The 24,407-nt window shown below is 39.7% G+C and overlaps 1 protein-coding gene across 6 annotated transcripts in view; it reads left to right on the forward strand.

Annotated features, from left to right (window-relative positions):
- The window catches only part of PXDNL (peroxidasin like), a 295,520-nt gene that overhangs the window by 254,956 nt on the left and 16,157 nt on the right, over positions 1-24,407 (forward strand). For 5 of the 6 annotated variants that reach the window (XR_012157221.1, XM_073331210.1, XM_073331214.1 and 2 more), the window contains 4 exons: positions 3,714-3,848; positions 7,657-7,865; positions 18,330-18,450; positions 22,448-22,586. Coding sequence is in view for 5 of the 6 variants with exons in the window: in XM_073331210.1 (XP_073187311.1) it covers positions 3,714-3,848; positions 7,657-7,865; positions 18,330-18,450; positions 22,448-22,586 (604 nt within the window). In the remaining variant the exon portion in view is untranslated. The remainder of the gene's footprint in view (positions 1-3,713; positions 3,849-7,656; positions 7,866-18,329; positions 18,451-22,447; positions 22,587-24,407) is intronic. The other variant, XM_073331212.1, reaches the window with a different exon arrangement.

Here is a 24,407-nt window from a genome sequence, read left to right on the forward strand (position 1 = left end):
AAAGGTTACCATTTACTTCGGTAGCTCTGGAAGTAGCTGTGTGTTTGAACAGTGCCTAACGCACTGTGGATGCTACCATAATACAAATAAAAATAATAAATAGTCAAGATAGGCCTATTGCTGGTCTTCTTTTCATCAAGTGCAATAGCAGATATTTGATACCTTTATTTTGCTAAATTTGATTACTAGAAATCCACATTGTCTGATGTTTTAGGAACACTTTAGAAATATATCCATTTTGATCGGGACGTAGAAAATTTCCTGTATAATTTCTATTCCTGATCTTCTGGAAACTACTTTGGTCAAGTTTTTATTATCTGTGTTAATGAATGACATTAATCATTAAATTGCAGTGTTCCTAGATCCTTTCTAGGATTTCACAAAATTAAAAATCAAAGCAGTATGTAGGACCAGAGAGACTATTTCATTAAAATAATCAGTCAGGTTGAAATTAAAGAATAAGGGAGGCATGGGCTTTCTAGTTTTACAGACTAGAAGTATTAAATCTTTTAATACTTGATCTAGATACAATGTGATTAGTCTCCTTATTAATATACTGTTTTTTTTTTTACATTCCAATTCTGCTATGAGCTCCACGTAGGCAGACCCCTGCATCTGTGCACAGCTCACTGCAGGGAGGCTCAGCTTTTATAAAATTTCTCCAACAAAGCCCTCCCCTATGTGAAATGGTACTGAATGTGTATTGTTTATTATTTGTCATAATTAAGGTGCAAATTATGTTTCCAGAATTTATAAAAGTAAAATCATTTTAATTAAAGCCATTTGAAATGTTTTCACTGAAACTTTTTTTCTGTCAAAAGATGGCTTTTGTACTAAAAAAAAATTCACAAAAAAAATTCTGTAATTTTTGTTTCTTCTTTGGTAATTGTTTTTAGTTTTAGGAACCCAAAACTGTTTTCATAAACCAATATTTCAATTTTAATTTTTATAGGGAATTTTGATAAAAACCTAATAAAATATTTACATTTTCTGGGGGGGAGGAGGATGGTATTTTTTGAACAGCTCTAATTTTCATAGACTTCTACCATTTTTTCTTAATAGTAATAATAATTTGTAGCCTAACTAGTAAACTGTATAAAGAAAAGGAGTACTTGTGGCACCTTAGAGACTAACCAATTTATTTGAGCATGAGCTACAGCTCACTTCATCGGATGCATACTGTGGAAACTGCAGAAGACATTATATACACAGAGATCATAAAACAATTCCTCCTCCCACCCCACTCTCCTGCTGGTAATAGCTTATCTAAAGTGATCATCAAGTTGGGCCATTTCCAGCACAAATCCAGGTTTTCTCACCCTCTGCCCCCCCCTCCCCACACACACAAACTCACTCTCCTGCTGGTAATAGCCCATCCAAAGTGACCACTCTCTTTAAAATGTGTATGAAAATCAAGGTGGGCCATTTCCAGCACAAATACAGGTTTTCTCACCCCCCCACCCACTTTTTTCAAAAACACACACACACACACAAACTCACTCTCCTGCTGGTAATAGCTTATCCAAAGTGACCACTCTCCCTACAATGTGCATGATAATCAAGGTGGGCCATTTCCAGCACAAATCCAGGTTTTCTCACCCCCCCACCCTATGTGTTCCATTTTACCCATTTAGAAGTAAATGAAATATTTCCATTATGAAGCCCTGTTCCTGCAATCTGAGCCCTCTGGGCAAATGCTTGAATTCCCATAGAGGCCTTGGGAATTCAAAATTTGGTAGCACTGGGGCCTTATAAGGGAAATGTAACTCCATTTGAACTGTTAAAGTAAAGTGCATTTATTGTTATATTTCAGCAAGCAATGTGACAGCAGCATTTGTTATTCTGGTTATGATCACCATTGGTGCTTGATTGCCTTTTGATTCACAGTGGATGTTTAATTTTCCCTACATTTTGGCTAGGATTTACATATTTAGACCTCAAAATTGTTAGTCTAATCTCAATATCTTTTTGTTAATTGCCTTGCAACTCCTGTGGTGCTACACATTATGCTTCTATTTTAGTGCTTTGGTGGATAGAGGAAGGAACTGGGTTTCACAGAAGCCCCACTAAATAAACACACAAAGTAGAATTTACTCTATAAAGGTGTGCATTATATTGTCTATTCCCTCCCTTTCCCAAGGTTGCCTTCCATTCTGCTATTGCTTTGTATCTTTTTCCATTTTCTTGATTGCATAGGCCTTGATCCTATGAAGACTTATGGTTGTTTGCAACTTAACACCCAGGCATAAGCAGTGTTGCATGTTCAGATTTAATAGTCATGATGTCAAATAATTAACTCAGCTGAAGTTTTATGTAAGTAAGATAATCAATCATTTCCCTACGGGTCAAGAGTTTTGAGTTAAAAAAAAAAAAAAAAAAAAGGACGCACAATCCATTCTTTAATAATACGCTTCAGTCCAGCTAAATTCAGCTTATTGAAAACACACTAGAGTCAGCTAAAGTTCAGCATAAAAAGAGTGGCTAATAAAGTACAGGCCTACTAGGGCAAAGACATTCATTTACCCAAAAGAAAGCCCTCTTTAAACAGCTTTGGCTAACACACACAAAATTCTGGGATGTTTGGTCAAGAAATCATGAGAGTTTAATATAAAAAGAATATACAAGATACATTTTAGTAGCAGTAGTCTTGTTGAAATCAATGATCTTCTGTACCTAATGACTATACAGATTGAAATCTCAAGCCTTCCTAAGACTAAAAGCAAAATCTGGGTCCCGTTGTGCTAGTGGAGAGCTACCTTCCCAGTGATCCAGAGCTTCCATTTCCAGCTCTGCAGGACCTTGAAATAGCCATTAAATGTTGCTTTTTCAATTACTATTTAGATCTTGAAAAGGCTGACGGAGATGTTTTCTAGACCTTCATCTGAGCTATTTCATGGTCCAAAAGGTACGATGTCAGTGAAGGCCTAATTTCATAATGGCAATTTTGACTTGTCTACATGTCATTGCAAAGCGTGCCAGAAGGGGGTGATTTGTAAAACACCCTCATGTGCGTCTCCTTAACTACCCAGTGTATTGCCAGTGGATCTTGATATTTGTATTGTTTGAATATCACTCAGATACCAGTCATCCTTGGCTCTAGAAATGAAGGGCCAGATGCTCACGTGGTGTAAATTTGCATAGCTCCATTGAGACTTATACCAATATATACTAGGTGAGAAGCTGGCTTTAAAAGTTTATTTTGTTAGGTATAATACTGCTTAGATGTAGTAGCTGATGGTGATTCTTTCCTGAGTGAAGTCTGAACAATACAAATATCAAAATCCACTAGAACTGCCGTTTTCACTAAAATAACGTGGCTGAAAAATGTGTATTTATTGTGTTTGGTATTCAAAGAGGAAGCCAGTGTTGGGTCGGACCTGGATCTCCTCATTCCAATATTTTTTTTCACTGTGTCTCAGACACATTTTGAAATCTTAAATCTGAGAAGCTGCCTAGTGAGCAGGTTAATATTCAGCATTCAGATTTGTTTCTAAAATACAGCAGTGACAGTATCAAAACCATTTTTGGAGGACGTGAGATCATAAGAATTCTTTTGATTAGAAAGCATTGTGTGTGTTTTCATTCAAAGAAGATTTGGAATGATTAACTTACCTCTGTAAAAACACCTACATTCCAAAGAAAATGAGCCTAGAGCAAATGGTCAGTCTAGTTCCATATTTGTAACATGAGTTTTACCTGGATTCTTTTTCTAGGCTGTATGGCACACCACTGAACATCGACTTTTGGCCAGCTCTGATGGTGGAGGACCTAATTCCTGGTACAAGAGTGGGACCAACCCTAATGTGCCTTTTTGTCACTCAGTTTCAACGGCTTAGGGATGGAGATAGGTAATCAGGTTTGCATCATAGTTGTGTCCATAAAATACTAATCTAGTTGCATATCAAACAAATGTAACTGCCCTTTCCTCCCTGGGTTACGCGGGAGCAGGCAACGCTCACCTATGCGCCCAGGCACCTGATGTTGTTGACCGTAAAGAAGATCCTGAGTTTCCCACTGGAGATGTTGGATAGGTGGGAATCCTCTGTCCACCCCTCGGCTGCAGTCATTTCACTTGTAAGGGGAATTAAAATAGGTGGGGCCTCCATCTGGCTGGGCCCTGTACACACTCAGTGGTGTGCCTTGTGAGGCTCCAGGAATAAACCTGAGCTAATCTGTGCAATAGGTCCAATTTAAGAATGCCAATTATAAACAATATACACCCATTATACAATTTACAGTAGTAAAGGAAAATTCTCTAACTTGAATTTACGCTGCCAGCTTCTACCTCTTCTCTGTCCCCCCACCCCCCGAGGGTACACGCCTCTGGATTTCAGAATTCTAAACACTTCCTTGCATGGGCACGTTTGAAGATCTTGAAGCTGGAGAGAGCACTCTGGTGGTCTGGTGAATCAGTCCAGCCAAGGCAACAAGGGGCAGAACAATTCTAATTTGGGATCATGCCAAGCTGCACACCCCCTCTGAAGACTGGAGTTGTTTTAACCAAATGTCAGCATCTTGGGGGTTCTGGTTCGATGAGAAGACCAATCCACCTCTTCACAGACTCAGATAACCCCTTAAAGTCTCTTTTCTGCCCCCTCTCCCTTGCAAGCACTTGCCCAAACAAGGGCGGTGGTGACTCATGCTGACGTCACTACAGCCCCACCTCAGTCAGCTCTAGGCACAGCAACAGTCTCTACCCTGTGTCCTCTGTAGCCACCAACCACCCCTGAGGCTCCCTGTTTAATCAGAGCCCCAGCATGCTCTCAGCAGCAGCTTCTGGCTTCCTAACAGCAGTTTAGTAGCATCTGTCAACAGAGCTCTAGTGAAACAATCTCAGCGCCTCTCCAAAATGGAGTTCACTGCACTGGTGCTCTCTCTCTCTCCCCCCACCCAAGGCATCGTGAGAGTTGTAGTTTCCATGGCTGGATTGCAGTGCTCAAGATTTTGGAACACTCCCAATTAAGTTCAGAGGCTCCTCTACTAAAGGGTGCCTACAAGCATATAGAGTACGATAGTATTTGAGTCCATCATAACTGAGGCTTGAAAGAATCTAAGGAGGTTAGGGGCTTTTTACTGTTAAACTGTAGCTGACTTACCAGTTTATCAGCTCATAGCAAAAGTGAAGAAATGTTAGAACTAAATTATTTTAGATTTAAGTGATTTTTTTAATTAGTTTCTTTATAGTTGTACAGAGATAGTGGTAGGACAATAGACAAGCTTCTAACCCTCTTTCCCTGGACTCATTTGCCCTTGTGACCAGTGTTTACTAAATCTAAAATTAAAAAGTTGTCATATATTTTAGGTTATTGGTATTGATCAGGACACGCAAGTGAATGAAACAAGGATGGAAGTTAAAGAAGCAGGCTGCAACTTTATAAACTTTAACCAAAGGGGCTATCAATCTTCTTCAGGCTCCTCAAATTCAAGGCATTTTATTGGATACAGTGCATGGTTAAATGGCCTCATGTCATATAACCAATCCATCTCAGCTGATCTTCTTCAGCTTAACCCTAAGTCTCAGCCCAGGTCTGAATGATCTTGCCATTCCCAACCATGAGGAGGAATTATGATCCCTCCAAAGGATACCTCAGTCCCTGAACACTTAAGGTGTCTCCTTCCCTATAGGCTAGTAGGTACACCAGCAATATCCTGGGTCTTGTATTGTTTTCCTCTAGAAGTTGGCCCTTCCAGCCTTTTGTCTGCACTGGACAGCACCCACTAGACATTTCCATATTGTTTTCTAATACTAAATTCCTATTCTTACTCCTATAAACTAAAAATGGGCCTCCATGGTGCTGCAAGGAATGCAAGCTTCTACCCTGTCTGCCCCAGCAGGGGATTTGAAGTACTGAAGGTGGGTGGTGCCCAAGAGAGCCAATCAGCTACCCCATACACACCCTAAGCAAGCCAATGGGAAGCAGAGGGAGGAGGAGAACACTTTCCCCTCCCCCGAAGGCACGTTCCCTGCATGCACTCCGAGGCATGTGGAGTGTGCATGGAGGGGAAATGCTCCAGCATGTGCTCCACAAGTGCTCACCATACCCACTCCACTGCTGGTCCAACTAAACTTCCCTAGGGAGATGGGGAGGACAGAGAGCAGTATTTATGTCATTTGTGGAAGGCTCCAGTACTAGTGTATATCCTCCAGTTCAGATCTGGAATAAACCCTTTGAGGTTCCCATGACTTCTCTGCAGTACAATAAAATGTGATATTTTTAAAAACAAAAACAAAATAATATTTTTTTTAAAATAAGGAGTTAGAGCTAGTAGAGGCAAGCAAATCTGTCTCGCCTCAAGAGAGGAGAGTAGTGAAACATATGCATTTAGCATTTTAAAAACTATTATTTACTTACTCATTTAAATAGCAAAGTACTGTGAAGTGCACAGTGATTTACTGATATGTGAGAATACCCTGTCCCTGTCCTGAAGAGCTTATAATATAAGGGCTTTGTCTTTGTTTTGCAATATATTTCATACTTTTTTTCATTTCTAAGGATTTGGAATGGATCCATTTTTTCATTTTTTGAAAATATTCACAATTAAAACACTTGTTTTTTAAACAAATATTCTTGAAATAGTTTTGGTAAATGATAAATGTCATTAACCATTTCAATAGTGTTTTCATTAACTATTTTAACCATGTTTCTAATAAGTTTTAGAAAAAAATATAGCATGGCATTTTTCACAAAAAAACGAGAAATGTTTCAAACGAGAGTGATAGTTTTACATGAAAAAATATTTGTAAAAAGCCATTTTCAACTAAAACCTCTCTTAACTGAAAAAAGTAGTGGTCCAAATTCGGTGAAGAATCCTGGTCACGTGCCACATGAGGCATGTTGCGCATACGCTAAGAAGACTGAAAAAAAATCAACCAGATCTCAGCTCAGCCCTTCTCAGATTGAAGCCTTAAATTAGCAAACATACGAGGAGATGCAGAGGGAGAATGGGATATGAGATCCTATCACAAGACTAATTTGGAGCAGGCATGATTCTTGTCACTTATATGCTGCTGTTTGGTTGGGGTGTTGTTGGGGGGGGGGTTGGTATCTTGATATTTTCAATTATTTAAAAAATGATAAAATTTTAGAATGCTGCACGATTTGAAGCATTTATTTAGGATACAGGAAATGCTGGGAACTCCAGTTTGGTAACATGCTTCATCATCATCTATGCCCAATCTCTATACTCTGGGTACATCTACACTGTAATCTACATCTACACTGCAGCATATGTAGACATACCTTTCATCCAGTTAGCTGGAATAGCGGTAGCAGTGAAGCTGCTGCGGCAGCACTGGCTGGCCAGTTGAGTGTATACCCTGGGTCCCAGGTGGAGCTGTACAGCCTGTGTTGCTGCCCGGGTGGACAGGGCCTTGCTGCTATTGTTGTTCGAGCTAGCCAGATCAAAGCTAGCTCCATATGTCTGTTCATGCTGCAGTCACACCTCCAGTCGCAGTGTTGTAGACATACTCCAGGTAACAGTTCAAGATCATAACATTTAAGAATTTGATAAAACATGAAAGCCGTTAAAGTAAATTTAACTGGAGAACAAATGTGATCCCTTCCATATGGTGCAGTCTCTGTCTGCTCATTATCACTGTTTGACATGCTGTTAATTCTCAGGCACAGATCCCTGATGCCGTATCTTTTTGACTAGGTTTTGGTATGAAAATCCTGGCGTGTTTACAACAGCGCAACTCACTCAGCTGAAGCAGGCCTCTTTGGCACGTGTACTCTGTGACAATGGGGACAACATCCAGCAGGTCCAGCCTGATGTCTTCTTAAAGGCAGACTACCCTCAGGGATACATGAGCTGCAGTGAGATACCAAAGATTGATTTGAGATTGTGGCAGGACTGCTGTGAAGGTCAGTAATAAACAGAGTAGCAGATGGAAAAACTGCTACTAATATTAACTCTCAGACAATTTTTATTTGCCAAAACTGTGCTTTTCATTTTTTTGGTTCTCATAGTATTTATAGTGGCAGGCTCTTCAATAAAAAGAAGAAAAGAAAACAATTTTTGAAAGAATGATTTCAGTTTGGATACAGAGATTATTGTACACAGTAAAATTAAACTATTCATGCATAGAAATAACTTTGCCTTTTCAGGAGAAAAAAAATACTGTTGACCACTAATAATACTAACTAATTGCTAAAAATTACTCTGAAGATTAAGGAGAATTTTCGTACTAAGTTTGTGGGAAATTGCTCAAACTGATTCTGACTTACAGGTCATTACGTATTTTGATTTGATGTTTTGACTTGTATCTAATTTTTGTGTCCTGTTAGCAAAAAGTGAATTGTTGCTATGTCTTCAAACCATCCACATAGTTAAATCTCCTTGAGAACAGATGCATTGGCTATATTTGAAGAAAATTGTTTATAATTAAGCAAGGGTATTAATGACTGTCACTAACTGTAATGTGTGTATAATATTGTATGAGCAATTTGTCCATTGGTGGCAGTTTAGAGAGACTAGAAAAGGTTTTCCTGTAGCTCAGGTGATTGAAGCTATAGTCTTTGGAGATAAAAGACCCAGTTCTAGTCTCAGGTTTGTGTGTTATGTCTAGTAATGGTTTGTTACAATGGATTTCATTGCAGGATGACTCCCTGCTGTGTTTTTCTGCTAAGCAAGAAGAAAATTAGTCAAGCTGGTTTTTGAGTTACAGGTCATTACTCTGAATATGAGGCTACTAAGTCGACATACTGATTGGTATAGTGAAAGCTCACTTGATAAAGGTAGCAGGGCTTGACAGGGAGCTGTTTAAGGTCTATAACGCTGGATGAGGCTTTATAAAGTCTATGCAGGGCAAAAGAAAGGATCCCTGTGAATAGTTAAGCTCCAAAGGGCAGTAAAAAGCAGTGACAATTGGGGACCACCAAAAGCTCATGTGCTCAAAAGTTCTGTAGGGCAATGGGAAAAGAGAGGAACCTGTTGCCTTTGGAGCTCAGGTCGTCCTCATAGCAGTAGTATTTGGAGGGGAGTCATGAACTTCACAAAGCAAATAGTATGCTCAGTGCACTGGTAAATGTGGGCCAAATCCTGTCCTGTTCTCTGCTGCCTAGAAGAGGCCTGTTCCAGCAGAACCATGCAGGGGTCTCCGTTCAGTGGCTTTGGGGGCATGAAAGAAGCTGGGTTGGAGCTAGTGGTTCTGTCCATGGAGTGGGGGAGGGATTCTCATACCCACAGTGTGGGAGAGGGATTCTTTTCCCTCCATTCCCAGAGATTTCCAGTGTGTGGCTTGGGTACTCAAGCTGAGTACAGTGTTCTGAGTTTACAGTAAATGAAGGAACCCAATCCTTAGTGGGAGACTCTCACATGATTTTTTTTTAAATGGTGGCTTTACTACATTACAAGGCAAAGAAAATGGGGCTAAAGCTGACTTAAGCTGCCAGCTAAGGATCCCATTGCATAAGGACAGATCCAGGTGATATACAAGTGCCCTACCTGGCTCTACACCTGTTGCTTCTAGTCCCTCAGCACAAGGGATGGTCTGGGGTGGGAAGCTATGGACAGAGTTCACTACAATCATGGACCAACGGAATGGCTCCTCTGGGGGCATATATTGTCCAGTTAAGCCACAGGCTGCTCTAATTTACATCAGTGACAAAAAGAGCCCCCATCTAACCCCAGGACCATGGAGTGCAAAAGTCACTGTCACATAGTGGGCAGGCCGTTTAGGGGGAGTTGACTTAGTCTCACCTGCGTCTAGTTATCCATCTCCCTTGGGCTTGCACTCATGGATCAGGTGACCAGGCATCCCATGATGATACCCCAAGGGTGGGGCTTCCTTTAAGAGGGAGCCTGCTCTCTCAGTGATGAGGAAGATCACGGGTTATGAAAGACCTAATGGAAGGCTCTGTGGAGTGGTCCAGAGACTGGAGAGCAGAGGAAAACTGATACAAGTGTAAAGATGAGAAATCATGGCTTTTTTTAACTGTTTTGAGTTGGGAGCAGGTATGCTCCCCAGAGATTTTAACCTTTTTTTTTTGTCACAATACCAGTCTTGTTTTGTCTGTTTTGCTTGGTGTTATGTATCTCTGAGCTTCTGTCATTTCTTATATTGTAACTTGCGTTTTTAGAGCTTTTCGATGTCCTTAGTACTAGTATATTTGTCCTCGTCCGGCTTTACAATAAGGATTTCAAACAAGTTGTTCTGAAACAGCAGAAAAGCAAGTTTGAGAGATTGCCTTATGGCGCAAAGTTAAATATAGCTACTAAATTCAAAAGCAGGACTGAAAACAATTTTATGGCTTAATTGTCTCATTATAGTTTTGCTGTGAGCGGTTGAAGTCTGATGTTCTCCACACTGCTTTGAAGGGCTTCTTTTTGTTAATCATGCAACAGCTTTTAATAGAATGAATTTATTAAGGGAATGTTTTGGTTATATAATACACATCTTACTATCTAATAAATGCAATTTTCATTAGTCAGCAATAATTTTCAATTCTGGGGATACTTTAGCTCACAAATCTGAAAAAGAAAATACAGATCTCTGGAATACCTTAAAACCTCAAAGTGAGAACTCGCTGTGAAACTTCCATCTGAAAATCACGAACCCAGATGGTTGTGTAAGTCTCAGAAGAAAATATACATCTGTCATTTCCTCCTGCAACTGTTTGTATTTGAAGAAGGATTTATTTAATCAACCGGCAACATGGCTTAGTGTCACTCACATCAATACAGCATGTATACCTTCTGTACCAGGAGTGCTCTTTCATTTCTAGGATGCACCGGAGATGATAATTTCACTAAATAGATGTAGCATCATTGTGGATTTTAATTGCACCAGGCAAAAAGATGATGTGGAAGAGCAGTTTCAATTATTGGAGGTGGCTGAATCAAATAAATATCCCTGGGCCTATGTGATTTGCCTTTTGCTCCAAATGCAGAAATGCTCCTGCACAGCATGCAGCATCATACCCCTGCAAGGAAAACACACACGCGCGCGCACACACCCACCCCTTTTCTCAGTTGAGGTTCCTGTGCTTGGTGAGCACCCAGAGTCGCACAGTGCCTCAACAGAGCTGAGGAATGGGGCCAGGAGCACGTTCTCTTGGGGAGAACTAGTGCAGCTTGAGAATTCTTAGTACATTAGACTGGGATATGTTCCACCTGGAGGAGTGTTGTGGCTCTGCATTGCCTTGTCTTCAGGCCAATGTGTACTGCACCACAATTTTGCCCTATGGGAAATTGAATACAATTTTATCATAGAGATTCTTACATATGATTAGTTGTTCCCAGAGTATGAAGTTTCTTCCTTACCCAGTGTTCCTATATCTTCTCACCGTACCTAGGCTTAGCTTTTGATGTTATCTAGCAAAGGCTATAGATACTAACAGGGTAACCGGCTAACAGGGTAATGAAAGAATTTGGGACTTTATCTAATTCCCAGTAAAGCCAATGGCAAAATTGTCATCTGGATCCAACCTTTCTCAAAATTTGAAGGTGTTCAGATATTTGATTTCGCCCTTTCTAGAGATTATAGGGGCCAGTAACAATGTCTCTCAGAGTTTAAGGTGGCTAGGCTGTGGAGTTTCACTTCAACTCGGTTTATGATGATTAATTTAAAACATAAATGGCCAAATGCAGTGCATCAACACCGATATTATACATGCATGTTTGTTTTTGTTGACTTTATACATGCATGGGGTTTGATCGTTTACCTGTTAAGTTTTGTTCATTTGCTGAAGTCTCACCTTTGCTGTTTGTCTTTTTAGTTTTATTTGGGACCATTGTTATCCCACAATGTTATTTCCCTGATAAATCTTTCCAACACCTACATGTTCAGGCAACTTTTTGGCTTTGAGCTCCAGTGTGCATAGCAAGGGAAGTGTGGGTTGACCATAGCAGCTACATATTGGTACTTCTGCCCTCCTACTGTAACATGTGCTCACTCAGCCTGGCTTTCTGTCCCCTTCTAGTGGTTGGCTCACACAGAAGTTTGAGTTTGCTACAGTCATTGGCTAAGAGATGTGAGTCTTTCATCTCAGGAGGTAGTGGCTCTGTGTGGTCCAGCCACCGTGAGAACAATCCGTCGTAAGTGTAGGTTAACTACCATTCTGAAAATAAATAAAAGGTTCTTCTGATCGTAAAGGAACAGCCACATACCTAGGTCAATATACAACTCAGATCTTATCCAATAATCATGCTGTGGCCAATCCTTTAGTATCTAAAATCTAAAGGTCTATTTATAAAAAGAAACAAAGGTGAGAGTTAAAATTGATTAAAGGAATCAATTACATCCAAAAACTTTGCATTTATTGTATCAGGCTTGTTGCAGTGATGGAATAAACTGCTGGCTTAAATCAAGTCTCTGGTTGCTTCCAAATTATTGGAAGGTCCTCAGTCCCTTAGTTAGGATGCTCCCATTAGTGTAAATTCATAGTCCAGAGGTTTGAGCAGGAAAGGTGCAAAATGGAGATGTTTCCAGGGTCTTTTATAGCTTCTGCCATGTGGAGGGAAATCCATTATTTCAAACAAAGCCCTCAGCACAGCTAGTGGAAAATTACAGGTATCAAGATGGTGTTTGGAGTCATATGGGCAGATCACATGTCCATGCATGATTTTGCTTAGTCACAGCAGAAAAGTCCATTAACTGTAGATGGGCATCTTCCATTGTGAGTTAAATGTTCTTTAATGGGCCATTCACTTGAATAGTTCCTTATAATGTGCTGGCTAAATACCTTGTGGGTGCTACACAGAAGCAAGCATTTGAAATACAGGTATAGAGCCAATACTCATAACTTCAAATACGAAAATGATACATGTATACAAATAGCAAAATCATATTCAGCAAATCATAACCTTTCAATAGACACCTTACTTGACATACTTTGTACAAGATTTGTTGCAATTATATAACAGTGGTAGCAACAATGATCTACATGGTCATACTTAATCAGATAATGTCACACAACCATCCAGGGAAATCTTCTTATCAAAGAAAATATCTTCCTATCAAGAAAGGTCAAGATGCCAAAAAAACAAATCCTGAAACATCAGAGCTCTTGATTTTAAAGATGAAGCATATTATCAGCACTTAACAAGTAACAATAACTGATGATATAGAATCAGTTGAAAAAAATGTAAGGATTAATTGAAACCTCATCAGAAAATGAATTGTGTATGGCTGAAGGGATTTTTTTTAGATAAATGGTTTCTTCTTCCAGTCAGTCATGTATCAACAAAAACCTATACTTTAATTGTAACTTTCACTCCCTTTCAGTACAGGAAGAGGGTTCATAATTCAGTAAGAAAAAAAAAAGAGTTCTGTTTCAGAATCACCAAACACATATATTTCCTGACTTGGCACTTGCTATCCAAATAAAACAAGAATGCTTTGAGAAGTCAGTAGGCTGATTTTTTAGAATGATCTTTGAACGATCAATATTATAGGCAAAAAGAACTGTGGGGGTAAATAATGTCATTTAGATGTTTAACTACCTAATTACATCTCAAATCTGGCACTTAGAAGTCTAATTAATATAAATTGCACCCACAGTGATTTGTGCTTGCAAACAGATTGAGGCTCCTGTCAGACCAGGACTCAATGGCTAATTTCATACAATTTCATACAATTATTACTATTATTACAGTTTTCAGAGTAACAGCCGTGTTAGTCTGTATTCGCAAAAAGAAACGGAGTGCTTGTGGCACCTTAGAGACTAACCAATGTCTCTAAGGTGCCACAAGTACTCCTTTTATTATTACAGTAGCATATAAGAGCCCCAAATGGGGATCAGGACCTAGTCCCATAGTGCTACTGCTGTTGTATTAATTTAGAAGGATTAAATGTGCCAAAGGTGGTAATATAACCCAGTCACTGTCGTACATTAACAAGTGTTAAACTTGGTTTGGTTTCTGGGATATGGAGACCACAGCTTGCTATGGCAAAAACACCACTAAAAATCCTTGTTACCTTTTATTAAAGATACAGAAAAGAAAGAAAAATAGTTAAAGCATTTGAAGTATGAAGTGAGGGTTTCATTTTAATGACATTTCTTGTTCCCTTTCCCTTTAACTGGAGTAAGTTTTAGAAGGAAAACCCCTCTTGTTTGACAGTCTTTCACATGGTATCAAAGATGATGATAAACTGTCCTTTTAGATAAAAGAGAAGAAACTAGTTGAGATGGGCTGGAGGGGTAGTTGCAGATGGTGTTTGGGATTCACCTGGAGCTGGCAGGGGTGAGGATGCTATTTAGGTCCCCCTTTCTGGACTGATGTGGTCAAGATATCTCTCAGGATCAGGGTGATGAAGATCTGAGGTCCCAGGAAATGGTGGGTGTGGCAGCCAGGATGGCGAAGCTCCCTCCAATAGCCTCTGTCTGTTGTTCACATTTCCTACCCAAAGTCTCTTTCTTTAAGGACCCAAAAAGGGAGTGATGGGTGGAAAAGTCCTTCTCTCATTATTTTGGTTCATTAATTTCTGGTTCCATATCTTCTGTTTTTACCAAGCATGATTTCAGCAGTCCTTGAACCATCTCAACAGGTCCTTTTTGTTGGGACGAATTTGTTATTCTGTCTCCCTTTCATACTTTTCCCCATCATCATTTGTTATTCTAAGTTATAGTGACATTTTATGGACTTTCACATACTTTTTTACAGTTGAGCTCACAATTAAAATAAATTTGTAAGCCCAATTGTCACAACAGTGTTGTACAAATATGTAATAAAAAAACTCCCGCCACAAAGAATTTACAGTCTGGATTACAAGATGACACAACAGCTAGGCAAATCAGGTAAAGGGATATGGGAGGGAGGGAATAAAGTGGAGGATGAGATGAGAAGATGACCAGAATGCTATATCAAAATGAGCATTAATCATGACTTGCCTCTTGCTCAGCCAGCATTGGCTGGTGCTGTCTTGGAGTCATCCTGGCAGAGGTGAGTTTTAAAGACCGGTTTGAAATTGGATAATGTGGCAGATAGACCAATTTTGTTGGCGTTTCTCCCCCCTGCTTATGGGTGATATGCGACTAAGGCCAGAGATGTCTTAGGACAAAGTTGATTGGTGTGTAATAAGGCCTGGAGGCAGAGGTGAAACTAAGCCGGTCCGGTCTGGTATGGTGTACCGGTAAGAAAGTGGCTGCCGGTACCAGCAGGGCTGATGATGATGGGAGGGGGGAGGGAGCAAAAGGGGCGGATTTAAATGGGTCCCAGGCTCCCAGCCCCTGCCACCGCTGCCCCAGGGCTCTGACAGTAATTGAAAGGGCCTGGGGCTCCCAGTCGCTGCTGCCACCACCGCGCCTGCGACCGGAGCCTCGGGCCCTTTAAATCTCTGCCAAAGCCCCAGGCAGCGCTGAAGGGCTGGCTGGGGGATTTTGGCCCCAGCTTCACTCCTTCTGCACGAGGGCCTGCGCCTTCCGCCCAAGGCCCACAGCCGTGCCCCCCCCCGACCCCCACCACCTTCCTCAGGACCCCGGCCGCCTTGCATCCCAGTAAGTCATTTAAGTTACATTCACCCCTGGCTGGAGGGTAGATTCTCCACTGTGCCTGAGCAGTGAGAGGTTAACTAACACCCGATCAAGGCTCCCTGATTCTCCATGGTCCCCAGAACGCACAGTGTGGTGCAGCAAAATCTACATAAATCTCATGAAAATAAGTGGAAATAAAAATAACAGAGGAACCTCAAAAGTTAATCTCTTTCTTGTAGGGGTGAGTAATTTATTAGATGTCTAGGGTCGGGCTCGGTGAACACAACTCACTTTGTGTTGCAAGTATTGTGTATGCAAGGATGATACCAGTTTCACTAGATCAGATGATAGCAGGGGAAGGACTTCTGTTGTAGCTGTCATTCATTCAAGGGTAGGCAGCGGGAAAGGGTTAGCAGCACAAGGAAATATGCTGTAGTAAATCCCCTGCTACAGTGCCTATGGTCTGGGGAAAGACTTCAGAATATAGGATCTTCGGAGTTGACATTTCAATGTGGTGATGACTGTTGCAATTCATAGATTCTTACACTGATATTATAAGCCAAATTTTCAATGAGATTTCTAAAATTGCACCTGCACATCTTGTGGTCATACATGGTTTTTTCCCCCCATTGGGGCATTGGTCTGCATTTTAAAAAAAAGTGTGCAATAGCTATACTAGCAAAATAGCAGTCACAATTTTAGAGGTCCATTTGAAAATTGTAGCCTTTGTCTGCCAGCTCCTCAATGTTAAGGGTTGGTTTAAGTCAGCCAATCCAAACAGAGCTGATCCAGATAATCTTGGACTTCTTACAGATCATTTGCTCATTACGGCCTGTATTTTGCATGCGAGAAAAAGATCCTAAGTTACCCACCAATCAGTAGCTTCAAACACACACGCACATATGCCATTTCTACTATACACACAGTATTTCATTATTAGCCAGGAAAAATCATAACAATCAATGAGATAATTAAATGTACAAACTGAGCAATCTGAATAATCAAATTGTTTTTAGCTTCCGTAATGTTGCCACCTGAAAAATGTAGGCGATTAGCACCTTTCTATTGAACTAATTTGGAACTGGAATTAATTTGCAAACTGGACACCATCAAATTAGACCTGAATAAAGACTGGGAGTGAATGGGTCATTACAAAAACTAATTTCCCCCTACTGTTACTCACACCTTCTTGTCAACTCTTTGAAATGGCCACCCTCATTACCACTACAAAAGTGAATTTTCCTCCCTTGGTATTCTACTGTTAATTGAATTGTCTCATTAGCACTGTACCCCGCACTTGGTAAGGCAACTCCCATCTTTTCATGTACTGTGTATATATATATACCTGCTACTGTGTTTTCCACCCCATGCATCTGATGAAGTGGGTTTTGGCCCACGAAAGCTTATGCCCAAATAAATTTGTTAGTCTCTAAGACACAACAAGGACTCCTCGTTGTTTTTACTGATTCAGACTGACATGGCACCCACTCTGAAACCTGTTTCTATGGAATGTTCTTTTCTGTGGTGTGGTTTTAAGGCTGGTCTACACTGAAAACTGACATCAGCAGACACCCTCTCTCGGGGGTGTGAAACATCCACATGCCTTAGAGATGTACAATGCCAACTGGCGTAAACAGCGCTATGTCGATGGATGAATTCAGGATACAAGAATTCTTCCGTCGACCTACCTACCACCCCTTGGGGAGGTAGATTAACTCCAGCCATGGGAGAATTCCTCCCATCACTGTAGTGAGTGTCTACGTTGAAGTGCTCGCTACAGCAGCACAGCTGCAGCTGTGCCTCGGTAGTGGTTTAAGTGTAGACATAGCCTTTGATAATGTTGTAGCATACATGCACGAGTAGAAGACCACTGTATATACTGCACATTCATTAAATCAAGGCTGGGTGTTTTTCCAAAAATATGCGGTAGGAATTATTTTGGGGATGTTCTATGGCCCATGCTATACAGGAGGCCAGACTAGATGATCACAGTGGTCCCTTCTGGTCTTGCAGTCTCTGATCTGTGTCAGCTATCTTATTAATAAATATGGATTGTAAGATTTTGATTTTAAAATACTAGCGTTGATATTAGAGACAATAATGTTTAAATTAGGGCACCAAAGCCAAACTTTCTTTATAAAAGGTAGAAGCTCTTAAATAACCTAAGAAAAATCCAGTATGTTGTACTGCATTCTAAGAGTGCTAAAAAGGAGGGCTACATTCTAACTGTAAATGCAGAAAAGGCTTTCATCTTGCTAAACACACCAAGAAAGCATTCAGCTTCCCCCCCAAAAAATTACTATGAACAGTTTGTGTGTGTGGGTGTGTATAACATGCACCATGTTAACATTGTGATTAAATAATTTTGAAAAAGTGAGAGAAATGTGAATAATACAATAATATGCTATATGTTGCTTAACATTGTTAATTCTGTATTAAGAGACATATCTTTACAAGTCAAGACAATGTAATTGTAATGTCTTACTATAAAAAAATCAATTAATAGAAGTCCCCCCCACAAAATGCTGTATGTTGCATATAGCAATATCATATCTTGATATGAGTAGTCTTTAAGAATGAATTTTGGAATAGTTTCGCCCATCTTTTTTTTCCACTGCTGAAGATTAAAAGTACAACAAAAGTAGAAAAGCAGGTACATAAAATACAAATATGTTTGGCCCTTATTCAGCAAAGTGCTTAAGCTTATGTTTAATTTTAGGCACAGGTTTTAAACCCATTGATGTCAATGGAATTTAAGCACATGCTTTTAAGTTAAGCATGTGCTTAAGTGTTTTGCTGGATTGAAGATTATATAAGTCACATAAAACCAACTTGATACTACAACTTTTGTGCATTTTTTCTGTGAAAATCTTATTTCAGAAATAATACTAGTATGAATTATTGTGTTCACAGATTGTAGGACAAGGGGACAGTTTGGGGATCTGTCACACCACTTTAGGAGCAAACAATCTGCTGAATACAGTTATCCCAAAGAGAAGCACAAAAGGGGTGAGGAGATCAGTACAAGAAGCAGGTATGTGTATATGAACTAGCCACCTTTGGGATGAGCATGAAAAGTGTGTACATGAAAGATTTTAGTTATACTTAGTCTTCAAAACCTCTTTGCTTATTAATCTTTTATATGTAGAAAATGTGTGTGAGAAAAAGAGATCTTTTGAATGTTTTAGTTTTCATTATATCTGAATAAATTGTCTGTCATTTTCAACTTGAGATGAATGACAATGGACCTTAGATCCTGCTATTCCAATCTAAGCTTTTGATTATTGCTATCATTACTAAGCCATTTTTACATTTAAAAATAGTCTAATTACTTTAGGTGACTCACAAAATTGATTTGAACATAGCAAAGGTTAGTTGATTTTAACTTGATTAGGTGTTAAAATTCCCTTTCATTCAGTTCACGGCAAACAGTAAAATGTGGTGTTTATAAGTATTGTTAGAAGCTAAGAAGTGACCTGGCTATTAAATGTTACACCATCTTTAAAGTGCTTTGAAAGCTACTGATGAAGAGCATTGTATAGGAGCTACCTATGTTGTTGTTGTTTATTATTATTATTATTATTATTAGTGTCCATTAAGAGAGAACTTTTTTGTGCTAGATAAAACGAGAAAGAAACATGCTTAAACCAGATGAATTACACTCGAGTTCAAAATAGTCATTCCTGCTAATGAAAACCAATATTAAAAGAAAATATTTAGAAATTTGCTAAATCAAAGTCAAATCATATGGGAATCAGATAGTGAAATCTGTTACCAAAAATGTTACTTTGAAAGATTGTAGGGGTTTGCTGATTCGAAGGATGATGATGAGCTTTTACCAATGAAAATGGCTATGAGTTTTCATTCATAGGCATGGGTGTTTTACTAGCTATTTTGTACTACACTGTCATTTAAGGGCTACTGAACATTGTCACTATGAAATTTCAAACCTCAAGCGACTCATTCTGATTACTATAATACCCAATGGGAGATGCCAAGGAAAGGGGTGTTTTTTATATATCATGATTTTTTGTGGTTTGGGAAAATATATTTTCCTTGTTTTTGTCTGTAGCTGATCTAACACACTACCTTTTGTGGGTTAATTCAGTATTGGTTTAGAGGAATTATGATTACTTACACTGAGATTGCCTTGTAGTGTTTGAAATGCTATTTTTTTCTTCTTTCGTCCATACTTTTGTTTTTCAACCGGTGGAGTTTAATGATCAGGACAATAATTTATGCCTGACTGAATATAGAGATTGAGGCTGATGGTGAAAGAAATAATGTTTGGGTTTGCATTTATGTAGGTAATGTTCATTTGTTGAGTTTAGTGTTTTGTAATTATTTGATTTAAAATAAAGAAATAATGCTGATTTTAAAATAGAAACTTTGGGAATAAGTTCAACATAAGCATAATGTAAATATTCAGAACACTGGGACTATCACTTTGGAAAAAGTGTCAGTGGCTCTTTTATGACCATAAATTATCAGAATCTCGGTTTTACATCTCTTCTAGAAGACAGCACCTCCAGTAGTTGAATGTGCTTTCATCCTTTACTGCTTCCACTCAAAATTCTCTCTGTAAAGATCTTCATCCTGAATTTCCTTCCTTGGATCATCTTAATTCCCTCTTGTTGTTTGTATTTCACACTAATTCAAATAATGTGACTGTCACCAGGTTCCAGTCCAAGGCCTGGCACCCTGCCTCAGTTTTCCTCTGAGATGTCAAAAATAACTTATTTACACCCAGAGTCCAGAAAATAATAATCCTCCTCTCTTGGGTTCTAATTTATTAAACACTGCCTGGCTCCACCAAAAAACGCTTTTGTCCCTTACCCCTTGATTTCAGGGGTTTCATGGCCCTCCTGCTTGAGGCTGTGAGCTTCAAATCCTGGCTTCCCCAGGCAGCAAACTCTCCCTTAAATCCAGGATTTCACAGCCCTTCTTCTAGGGACTGTACTTTGGATTTTTTTGTCTCTCTCTCCCTCTCTATTCTCAGTAGCGTCTTCTAGGAGCTAGTTACTAGCAGCTTCCCCTTTATAAGGCCCAGGTGCCTTCTCTGAATCCCAGTTGAGTAGCAGGTAATCAGCCACAGGTGCACTGGACACTGCTCCCTCTTAAAGGGGTCAGTCACCCTGTGACAGTGATATATAACATCTATCATTGCTGTCCTCAGAAGTCCCTGAGATCCCCTATCCATTCCTTCCTTTTTTCAGAAAATACAGGCCACCAGCCAAATTGTATTCTCATTGCGGTTGCACAGCTATAACTGGTGGTAGAATTTAATCCATAGGCTTGCTAAACTGTTGTTTAAAAATAATTCAGTGAAACACCCAATATTTTCAATTCATTCTAGTTTGCCTTCTTTTACATGTTCTCCATTTCTAGACTTTTCTTTCATGAACAGCCTACAAGTTTTCTGAATATAGGCTCACCAGTCTGTCATACATTGGTAATTTCCTCCAATATAGCCAAATTCATTAATTGTTTTTGTTTATACATCCTGGTATATTAGTTTATTCTTTCTCTCCTAAGCATGGACTTTTACCCACGTATTCTTACTACACGAATATTTTGCAATGTTTGTGATTCTTGAGGGTGGTTAGTTTCATGTTTCTTTCAATAGCCTCATTACAATATCAACAGTTTTTCTACATTGAATTGCTTAGGCAACTGTCAGTAACGCTCCATTCTCCTAAACTTGCCAAGTAATTTTGAATGCTATTGGTGTTTTGTTAGACTTCACTGTCCCCACTTTCCTGTTTGTCATTTTCAGTAAGTTTCACAGGGTTTTTTTTTTCAGTATGATGAATTTCAGGTCACTCCCATATGTTATAAAGTTAACAGAACCAGTCTTACTACTGAATCCTGCTATTTATCTCCTTTCATATAGTGTTTTCCTGTCACACAGATCCTCTGTTTTAGATACCCGTTATCAATTCACATAGCTCACGCTTGGTATAAAAATATTCCATACCTTTCTAAGACAGCTGTTGACTTTTGTCAAGTGCTTTGCGAGAATAGTTGCTTTATGTGTAACTGGAACTATAATGTAGTCGTCTGTGAATATACAGGGCTAGACCCTCAGCTGGTATAAATCATGCTGCCTCCACTTAAGTCAGCTGTTTCAAAGGAGCTACATTGATTTATATCCACTGAGGATCCTGCCTGTTTGTAATGCTTTTAGGGACCTATATTTATACCAGATTATATGTTGGGATATAGTATTGGATGACTCAAAATGAATCAGAAGATGGACAGTTTTTGCTCATACAGATAAAACAAAGGAAGGATGGCACTTCATTTTACTGTATGAAAAAAACACGCTTTGAGCAACTTAACTTATATTGACTTAAAGTGAGGTCTACACCACGCTATGTTGGTGGGAGACGCTCTCCCTTTGACAAAATTTCCGCCTCTCATTGAGGTGGCGTAATTAAGTCAACGGGATAGCGCTCTCCCATCAATGTAATGTGTCTTCACCAGGTGTGCTAAATTGTGCCACTATATCAATGGAAGCAGTGGCGATTTAGCACGGTAGTGAAGAGAAGCCCTAACTTAAACCGTTTTTGTTGTTGTTCTCATTGTGTTCAGTAGGATTGGCTTACTTTAAACTTGTCTTGCTTGAGAGGTGTGATTTTTTTTGACAGCTGTGCTTATTACTTTCTTAACGTAGTTCTTGTCATGAATACATAATACAGATAGCACCTTTCCCACCTATGCATTGCATAATGTCTGACATTTCATTTGTCAAGGGGTTGTTGGTGTGGAGGGGAGCTGTTCAGAAAAAAATAAATACTTCTGAGGTCTGACTAATGTAGCAATGCATCTGTAATGTAACATGACATTCATTTTATATTTCAAAAAAGTTTTCAACTCATGAAATAAAATATCAAAAGCACAATGTCATTTCAGATTATTTTTTCCAAAGTTCTGTTAATTTTCAGCATAGTCCTATAATTCCAATGTGAAACCATTTCTTCGGATTGTTGTTTTCCATTTTCTGGTGGCAAATTTAACTTGTATTTCAGACACCCGGGGGATTTGCACAAGCATAGAAATGCAGCCAGTGCAATGCATCTAACTGACATAGTATCCAGTGGATTTGCTCAAGATTTCAGCCATTTTGCTGCTGAAGTTGATGAGACCATTGAAGCTCTAAAACAGAAGGTTTGTCTTGTCATTATCTCTTCAACATTAAACTTGGCAGGGTACCTAAAGTGAATGTGCCTTTAGCTAGTTTAATTAGACTTAGCTGGATCTTTCATTGTATGAGAAATCATAATTATGACAAAGTACAAAATGTTTTGTTAAAAGAAATTGGGAGCTCCAAATTGGATAACTATGTTCAAGTTTTTATGAGATACTGTTTTGGGCAGATTTCAGAGTAGCAGCCGTGTTAGTCTGTATTCGCAAAAAGAAAAGGAGTACTTGTGGCACCTTAGAGACTAACCAATTTATTTGAGAATAAGCTTCCGTGAGCTACAGCTCACTTCATAGGATGCATTCAGTGGAAAATACAGTGGGGAGATTTATATACACAGAGAACATGAAACAATGGGTGTTACCATACACACTGTAACCAGAGTGATCACTTAAGATGAGCTAATACCAGCAGGAGAGCGGGGGAGGCAGGGAAGGGGAAGAAAACCTTTTGTGGTGATTATCAAGGTGGGCCATTTCCAGCAGTTGACAAGAATGTCTGAGGAACGGCGGGGGGAGGGGGGGAATAAACATGGGGAATCGTTTTACTTTGTGTAATGACCCATCCACTCCCAATCTCTATTCAAGCCTAAGTTAATTGTATCCAGTTTGCAAATTAATTCCAATTCAGCAATCTCTCGTTGGAGTCTGTTTTTGAAGTCTTTTTGTTGTAATATTATGACTTTTAGGTCTGTAATTGAGTGACCAGAGAGATTGAAGTGTTCTCCGACTGGTTTTTGAATGTTATAATTCTTGACATCTGATTTGTGTCCGTTTATTCTTTTACGTAGAGACTGTCCAGTTTGACCAATGTACATGGCAGAGGGGCATTGCTGGCACATGATGGCATATATCACATTGGCAGATGTGCAGGTGAACGAGCCTCTGATAGTGTGGCTGATGTGATTAGGCCCTATGATGGTGTCCCCTGAATAGATATGTGGACACAGTTGGCAACGGGCTTTGTTGCAAGGATAGGTCCCTGGGTTAGTGGTACTGTTGTGAGGTATGTGGTTGCTGGTGAGTATTTGCTTCAGGTTGGGGGGCTGTCTGTAAGCAAGGACTGGCCTGTCTCCCAAGATCTGTGAAAGTGTTGGGTCGTCCTTCAGGATAGGTTGTAGGTCCTTGATGATGCGTTGGAGAGGTTTTAGTTGGGGGCTGAAGGTGATGGCTAGTGGCTTTCTGTTTTATTTTGTTTGTTGGGCTTGTCTTGTAGTAGGTGACTTCTGGATATTCTTCTGGCTCTGTCAATCTGTTTCTTCATTTCAGCAGGTGGGTATTGTAGTTGTAAGAATGCTTGGTAGAGATCTTGTAAGTGTTTGTCTCTGTCTGAGGGGTTGGAGCAAATATGGTTGTATCGTAGAGCTTGGCTGTAGACAATGGATCGGGTAGTGTGATCTGGGTGAAAGCTGGAGTCGTGTAGGTAGGAATAGCGGTCAGTAGGTTTCCAATATAGGGTGGTGTTTATGTGATCATCGCTTATTCGCACCGTAGTGTCCTGGAAGTGGATCTCTTGTGTGGACTGTTCCAGGCTGAGGTTGATGGTGGGATGGAAATTGTTGAAATCATGGTGGAATTCCTCAAGGGCTTCTTTTCCATGGGTCCAGATGATGAAGATGTCATCAATATAGCGCAAGTAGAGTTGGGACATTAGGGGACGAGAGCTGAGGAAGCGTTCTAAGTCAGCCATAAAAATGTTTGCATACTGTGGGGCCATGCGGGTACCCATAGCAGTGCCGCTGGTTTGAAGGTATACATTGTCCCCAAATGTGAAATAGTTATGGGTGA

This window comes from Lepidochelys kempii, chromosome 2 (genome assembly GCF_965140265.1).
Source record: "Lepidochelys kempii isolate rLepKem1 chromosome 2, rLepKem1.hap2, whole genome shotgun sequence".
NCBI classification, from domain to species: Eukaryota; Metazoa; Chordata; order Testudines; family Cheloniidae; genus Lepidochelys; species Lepidochelys kempii.